The sequence below is a fragment of the Psammomys obesus genome, unplaced genomic scaffold (assembly GCF_907164565.1).
Source record: "Psammomys obesus unplaced genomic scaffold, mPsaObe1.curated_primary_1811, whole genome shotgun sequence".
NCBI classification, from domain to species: domain Eukaryota; kingdom Metazoa; phylum Chordata; class Mammalia; order Rodentia; family Muridae; genus Psammomys; species Psammomys obesus.
In genome coordinates this window covers 17,275,427-17,283,457 of record NW_026596051.1, presented here as the reverse complement: position 1 = coordinate 17,283,457, position 8,031 = coordinate 17,275,427, and the positions used below count along the sequence as shown (strand labels likewise).

Genomic DNA, 8,031 nt, shown 5'->3' with positions numbered 1-8,031 from the left:
CAGGGCGGAGGCGGCGGGCGGCCGGGGCGCGCGCAGGGAGCTGCGCCGCATTTTGGAGAAGTATTTATAATGCAGCGGCGCCGGTGCAGTCGCGGCGCCCGGGGTCCCGCAGGGTCCTAGCGTCCACTGCATTGGCTGCCGAGGGTCACCATGTGATCTCGGGGGTGGGAGCAGACACCGCCTCCGCGCCGGCCCGATGGCACACTTGGGCTGCGCGGCGAGCAGGCTGCGGGAGCGCAGCGCGGTCGGGCGGCGGGCGTGCGAGGAAGCGCTTCTCGCCGAGCGCGCGGGCGGCCGGCCGCGGGGACAGGTGCGCGGGGAGGCGTGCTGTTGGGGGGCTTGAGGCTCGCCCCGAGGGCCGCGGCGGGCGGACGCCTCCCACCCGCAAAGCCGCCGCCGCCGCCGCGTCCGGGCCGCCGCGCCCGCAGCGACGCGTCCTCCTCCTCCTCTGTGGCCTCCGGCGGCGGTCACGGAACCGTCTTCACCTCCCACCCTTTTGTCTGAGCGCGGCGCCCTGCCGAAGTCCTCGTGAGGGCCGCCGTGCTCCCCCGGCAGGCGCCCTGCGAGCCGGGCCGACCGGCCTGCGGGAGTGAGGACTCGGCTGAAGCGGGGTTTGATGCCCGCGCCGCCTGACGCAGGGCCGAACCCCACCCCTCTCCAATCTGACATCAGACTGCTCCTGGCAGCAAGCACGCGGGATTGCGGGACCCCTCCCGGCTCGGTCCCCGCCTTCCGCGGCCCGCGCATGCGCCCAGTGGCCTTGGTGCAGGTGCGCAGGGGGCTGTTTCTGAGCCGCGTCTCACCGTACCCGCGAGAGAGACGTGCAGACGCAGCAGACGGGGCGCGCACGGGGTGGGGGCAGCACCCAGGTTGAGGGAACGCGTAGCGGATAGGATACCCTCTTTTCCTAGGTCACAGGGATGGGCACCGCCAAAGCCGAGTTCACCCACATGCTTGGCGGAGATTCTGACGTCTCCGGGCCTGAGGACCCTCAGTCTGCTTTACGCGGCACCGGAGTTGGAGCCAGCGGAGAGGCTAAGGTCACCTCGAAGCTGAAGAGGCCTGACGTACAAACGGAACCTGGGAGTGGGATGTGGAAAATCCGCCGCCCAGGACCGTCAGCGCAAGGGTGATGGATGGATGAGAAGGATTTCCCTCAGTGTGTTTTCAAGACTCGGGGCTTATCTGGGTCCTGGCTGTAACCTTCCAGAACACGGAAGCTAAATCTCTCAAAATTTCAAACAAACAAAAAAACCCTCACTGACACCACCTGAACAGGCTGAGGCCCCTGACCAGCCACACTGGGTCTGTCCTGGGTCCTGAGGTTGGCGGGGTGGTCTGCGGGAACAATCCAGGCCTGTGAAGGCAGGCAAGCAGAGCGGCCCCGGGGAAAGTTCAGGCTGGACATCGAGGACCCATTTGGTGGAGCCGAGTAGGTCTGACTCAGGACTCTTGGCTTTAGGGTCACTGGGGCCCGGAAGCCTGAGAAGTGACAAAGTGGTGTAACTTCCACAGGACCTCACACCACATCCTGAGCTGGAGCAATTCACATCAGCCCTCTCAGTTCTGCAGAGGTCCCTTCCCCTGGTCGGCCTGACCAAGCCCTTCATTGCCCCAGTCCTGTAATTATGTGCCCTTCATGGCCATGGTGGAGGCCTGCGCTTGGTGGAGAACGGTGTGCAAGTGTAGAGGGGCTGGGACAAGCACGGTCAGTTAGAAGGGCTCGGAGGCTCACAGTCTGGGTGCTGTGGGAGTTGCGCAGACAACCGGGCTGTCAGTGGCCCTTGCTAGCTCCTCCCATCGTGGGGCGCCCTCTGCCGGTATCACTTAGATCATTCCGGGGTGGCATCGAGGTCCCCCTTAATGAAGACCCAGCCTGGAGCCGCTAACCCTCCTGCCTGGGTCTCCAGGAAGACTCTCGAAACCCGATTTGGCTTCCTGACGCCCTGCAGCTGAATCTTCCTTCCAGGGGACCACAAGCACCTGCCTACAGGTTGGCAGGGGTGAAGATTTCAGAGAGGGAAGTGGGATTGGGTGCCTGGACCCTACACCTGAACATTCACAGGTAGGGGAGCCCTCCACCCACGGTGTGTCCTCTAGGGATGCGCCTGCCGTGGTTACCCCAGGGTCTGTGGGGGGAGGGGCGAAGAAAGAGCCAGGTGCCGCAAAAGTAGAGATAAAGAGTGGGCACTGGAAAGATCCATAGCCAAGGTAGTCCTGGGAAATGGCCCTGGGCTGGCTGCTGAAAGATATAAGCCTCTGAGGGGGGGGGGGGGGGACGGAGGGGTCAGGAAGGTGGTGGCACAAGAGCCTTTAAGAGAGCAGAAGAGCCCAAAGAACAAAATGGGAATTCTGCAATGATATGCCCAGGCTACAGACCCTGGAGTCCCAGACTCAACCTGCCCAGCACCCTGAGTGCAAAAAGATCTCCAGATAAGCTCAGCATCTGCCCTCCCTGGAAAAGCCATCCCAACAGAGCATCACTGCTAAAGAGCTAGATGCTTAAGGCATCTAGTGCATCAGTGCAGCTTCGAAGTGGACACTCAGAAACCACCCCACCCCATCACTTATCCTTCCTCTAAACACAGATTGAAAGTCCCTAGCCTGTGCTGGGCATGACCAATTCAATCTCCTTCAAACATTTGGGCTAGGGTAGGAAAATATGCCGATAAAAAGAAAGACAGTCTAGTACCCCTCAGGGACCAACCCTACAAAGACAAACCAATAAACAAGCGAAGACTGATGGAGAGGACCGGCGTGCTGGCTACCAGCATGAGAGGGGTGGAGACAGGAGTTCAAGGCTCTCCTTAACTACACAGCAAGTAGGTAGCCAGCCAGAGCTACAAGAGACAGGGCTCAAAAAAAGGAGGAGCAAGCTGGGCATGGTGGTGCACGTCCTCAATCCCAGCCTTCAGGGAGGCAGAGGCAAGTCACCAAGGCCAAGGGGGTAACTTTCTGGAGAGCAAACAGTACATGCAAAGCCTTTGAGGTGGGAGGGTTACATTGTGAATACAGTGTGTCAACAAAATATTTTCTGCCTGGCGTAGTGGAGCACTTCTTTGATCCCAGCACTCAGAAGCAGAGGTAGGAGGATCTTAATCTTGAGTTCAAGGACAGCCTGATCTACAGAGGGAGTTCCAGGACAGCCAGGGCTGGCTGCACAGAAAAACTGTGTCTTGAAAACAAAACAATCAAAAAGTACTTTCAGACAGACCAACTCAAGAGTTTCCTTCCCCCAACAACTTCCTACACAGGTACAGGGAATAGAGGAAATAGAAACGGGTGACTAACAGAACAGTAGAAGCTGAGCAGTGCTGCAGCTGGAGGCTCGGGTCCCAGGACCCTGGCTAGGGGTAGCAAGGGAATGAAGGACAGGTACACAGACACCTGCACACTGAGGCTGGTGTCACGTGAGGTTCTTTAATCACTACCACTATAACCTGGAACTTCAGCACAGAAGGAAGTTAAGTCTCCAAAAGAGCTTGTCTGCAGGCCATCAGTCCTGGGCTACAAGTATCCAGGAGGAAGAAGCTGCAGTTAGTTAGTCCCACACTAAATCCAAGAAAAGGAAAGGTATCTCAGAAAGACAATGCATACCATATGCTTGAACGTGTCCTGAGCTGTGTTTAGTCATTCCAAATGCCATATGCCCACGATAAAGAGGAAAGCTGCACCATGGCTTCGGGGCAATGCAAAGGTCATTGGACTTAGGAGAGTCTACACTTCTTCGCAGGGTCTGTGCTGGGTCCCTTCATCTCTGCTCCTTCCAGGAAGCCCAAGTCAAGCTGATCCATTTTGACTATCTTTGGTCAAGATTACCAGTGGCCAAAAATGCCAGACCTGTTGGTACAGTCCTGGTGTTTGCTTAACCACAGCACCCCCTTTCTTCTCCCTAAAACCCTCACAGTACCCAGAACATGCTTCAGCTTCCTTCCTTCCTCAAGGCTTCTCCTTCTACTCTGAGGTCCTTACCTTATCTCTGTCTTCTTAGCTCCTCTCTTCTGTTCACACTCAGGCTCAGAGAACTCAACAGAGTAAAGGTTTCACCCTTCTTTCTCTGGTGCCAGTTCAGGAGTAGCCTTGCAGCTGCACTGACCTGACCCCTCCCCAAATCCTCTTGGATCTATTTTTTCATTTGCTTGCATTTTTTTTTTTAAGTCGAGGTCTCTCTACATAGCCCTGGCTGTCCTGTAACTCACTATGTAGACCAGGCTGGCCTTGAACTCAGAGATATGCCTGCCTCTTCCTCCTGAGAGCCAGGACTAAAGACATGTGCCACTATACCCCACCTCTATTTTTTCAAATACATCTGGAATCCAACCACTTCTCGTGCTGCCACTCCCCAGCTGTTCTCCATCCATGACTGGTGTAACCATCTCAAAGGCCCATACTTTCCTCAAGAGTCATCAGGTGTCTTTAGCAATGACAAGGACCCTGTTCAATCTGCTGGCTCAGAGTCTCATAAGGCCAGAGGGGTGGCTCAGGGGTTTAAAGTGCCTGCCAAGCAAGCCCGACAAACTGAGTTCAAACCCTGGAACCCATAGTGGAAGGAGACAGTGATCTCCCCAGTTGTCTTCTGTGCACATACTTCAAAGACACTACAAAGCTCCAAAGCAGCTCACCTGACAAGCTCCCTTGCAATAGGCTGAAGCATGCCTACCAACCTGCAGCCGCCTCTCCAGCCTAGCCTGACACCCCTACTTCATTGCATAGGCATGCCCCAAAAGAACACCACACTTTCTTGGCTATTTGTTCCAAGGACTAATAGCATCCATAAAATACAGGACAATTCATCTTGAATTTGGGGTAAACAACACCTTTAGTATAAGTACATCCCATGAACACTGTATAAAGGGTCCTAAAGAGAAAAAAATATTGTTTCTATATTCAACTTGCTACACCTGGAACAAGGTTACATTCCTGGTCTCTCCTGAAGCTAGGAACTGACAGGACTGAAACCAACCAATGTGACATGGGTATGCTTTCTCCTCCTTTGCTCAGGGAGACCCCAGAACAGGAACGTTGTTGGTACAACACACCTGGGCAGTGCTCAGGGTGCACAGCCAGCATTGGTCTCAGCACTCTTCCAACAACCCCCTGGGGGCTGCTGAAGCTCTTTGTGGGGCATGGAGCCAGTGCTGTGCCTAGGGCGAGGCAGTTTTAAACCTCAGCCCCGATGTTGCCCTGGAAGTGTGCACACCCTACTTTGATTTAAGGGTGGGGGCTTTAACTTCACTTTGTCTGAGGCTTGCCTCCTAGGCATTTGACACACATGTGCAGGTGTGACAGGGGCCATGGACTCCCATCCGGGAAGTCCTTGGTACCCAGGGGCCATGCTTGGGGCTGCAGATGAAAGCACCCCAGCTCTCCCTCCTGGAAGGTACACTGACCTGCTGTCTGCTCCCTCTCCAGAAGCTCCCGGTTAGGGATCCAGAGCAGCTTCCACGAAGTTATGCCTACCCCAGTACAGAGAGCCCCTTAGGGAACTCAGAGGGGACAGGCCAGTCTCAAGTACCCCCTGGCCTCCAAACAAGGGCAGGCTGGTTGAGGCAGGTCTAAGACAGCCAATTCATTTCAGTGTCAGTGCCTGCAGGGCACTGTTTGGATGGACAGACAAGCACACTTCAGCAGAGTGCTTCTGGACAGTGCCAAACAGCTTCCCACCACCTGTAACAGGGAAACCAAGACCCAGAGTGTCCTAATAGGGCAATAGGGGTGGCTCTGGTGGCCAGAGAAGGCACACAGGACACAGGCATGCTAGCAGGCATTTATTGACAGGGAACATCACTGGCCAAGGATCTTCAGCGTCCAGCTGGCCAGCAGGCACACAGAGCCCGGCGCTCGGCCTGCAACAGGAGGGTCTCCGTCTGCAAAGGAACCAGAAGCATGAGGATCAGACAGGGTTTCTCTGTGTAGCCCTGGCTGTCCTGGAATCCACTCTCTAGAGTAGGCTGGCCTCATACTCAGAGATCTGCCTGCCTCTGCTTCCCAAATCCTAGGAATAGGGCTGTGTGCCACCCACACCCGTGCTGGGACAGAGCCCCCCTTTAGTAATTTATTTAACTTTTACTTTATATACTTTGGTGTGAGGGTGTCAGAGCTCCTGGGAATGGAGCTACAGACAGTTGTGAGCCATGTGGGTACTGGGAATTGAACTAGGAACCTCTGGAAGAGTAGCCAGTGCTCTTAATGGCTGAGCCATCTCTCCAGCCTCTGGGATGGAGCTTTTAATGGACACCTTCCCAGGCCTTCCTGGCTCCTTCACTTTCACCCAGGTGCCCTCTGGACCTTCCAAGCATCCTCGTCTTGCCTCTCCACACCCTTGGGTGCCTTATCATCTCCATTCCCTCCATAGCAGCTCCCATTGCTGGGGTCCCGCCTCACACTCATCCCCATGCCAGAATAACCACTCCAGCCACCTTTCAACTCCCACCCATACTCAGAGCACCTCCATCATGCACTCGTACCCAGAATCCACAAAAAAGAGTGGATGCCTGCTCACTGCAAGGCACCAGTGCGGAGAGTGTCTTTCTGACTATCCCAAAAGGGCTGACTCCGGATGGAGTCTTTCCTTCTGCCTGCTTCCAGAAATTCTCTTTACAAGAAGGTTAACTCCTACAGCTATGCCCCAGGAATTGAGAGATGCAAGTTCACCCAACCGGTGAGGACCTAAGACTCCAGGACACGCACCCAGATCTCTGATCCAACCTAGCTTTCCATTCCTCACACACCATAGCCTCTAAGCCCTGCCCCAGTCTCTTCTTATTCCGGACTCAGATCCTGGTTTTAGGCTACACATCCCTGGAGGACACAAGTCATAGGACAAAGTGCCCTGACACCTTGGGGAAGGGTCAGACGGTGCGCTGGGCATCGGGGAGTCTTTCCGGTGAGACCTGCACCCAGGCTCCTAAAGCAGCTAGGTCTTGGGATACAGATTAAACCCAGAGCTCCCTGACCTTGTGTACTAACCCGCGCGTCCAGGCTGTAGGCGGTTTTCCGTAGGTCCTGAAGAGCTCGCTGCATGAATTCAAATGCGTGGCAATCCACGCACGGACGGCCTACGGGGACACGAATCAGTTCATGTGAGGGTGAACCATAGGCAGGTCACAGCCAAGCACCCAGAGGCATCCGGGTCCCTATTGCCCGCCCTCCAGTTCCCACCGAAGAAGTGACCGCGCAGGGAACAAAGACGCCTCCCGCACGCCCCCTCCGCCGGCACTTACTCTGCGCGGGTACAGCGCTCCCGGCGGCGGATTCGGCGCGGGTGCCCAGCAGCGCTAGGCTCAGCAGCAGCAGCAGCAGCAAAGTCGGCGGGGACAACAGGGACCTGGGCGCGGGGGCCATGGCCAAGGAGGGAGCCCGGGCCGCCCTGCGGCGAGCGGCGGTCAGTGGCGCTGCGCCCCTGGCTGCACCCCCGAACCGGTCCGCTAGCGAAGCCGCCGGCCCCGCCCACCCCGGCCCGCGACCCACAGCCCAGCCCCACTCACGCGTCCCGGGAGCTAGGGCTGCGCTCAGCCCGGTCCCACCCCGCCCTGGGCCTCGCGGACCCCACCCCACCCTTACCGCGGTTCACGGAACCGCGACCAGAAGCACGGGCGACTCGGGAAGACGCACCGCGACCCGCACGCGCGCGCATGCGCCCAGGCCGACCCCACCCGCGGTCCCCCGACGTCGTCGTCATGGAAACGCCGCGGCCGCGCGCGTCGGGCGCGGACTGCCCCCCCTCCGCGCGAAGGTTGGTGGCGGGTCCGCGGAGGGGCGCAGAGGACGCTGGAGACCGGCTTGGGGAGCCTGCCGCGACCTCCTCACCCTGGCCCGCGCTCTCGGCCCTCGGGCAGCGCCTGCCCAGGCCACCCGTGCCCCGCCGGCTCCTCCCTGCGGCCTGGCCGCTGTTTCTCCATCGTGACCGTACAGTTGCCGGTCGCCGCCAAACTCGATCTCGCGTCCCGCCGCGGCCGGTTCGTGTTGGGAGCCAGGCCGGAGGCGGCTGGGAACCGCGCGCCCAGGCTGAGGGAGTGCGCCTCCCTGAGA

At 57.8% G+C, this 8,031-nt stretch overlaps 1 protein-coding gene across 1 annotated transcript; it reads right to left on the bottom strand.

Annotated features, from left to right (window-relative positions):
- Positions 1–5,755: 5,755 nt before the first annotated feature.
- CUNH4orf48 (chromosome unknown C4orf48 homolog) lies at positions 5,756–7,668 on the bottom strand. Its single transcript, XM_055624002.1, is given in 5 exon segments — positions 5,756–5,867; positions 6,970–7,058; positions 7,224–7,369; positions 7,564–7,585; positions 7,588–7,668. Coding segments are annotated over 5 exon segments (372 nt in total). The 5' UTR covers positions 7,637–7,668; the 3' UTR covers positions 5,756–5,801.
- Between the last annotated feature and the right edge of the window lie 363 nt (positions 7,669–8,031).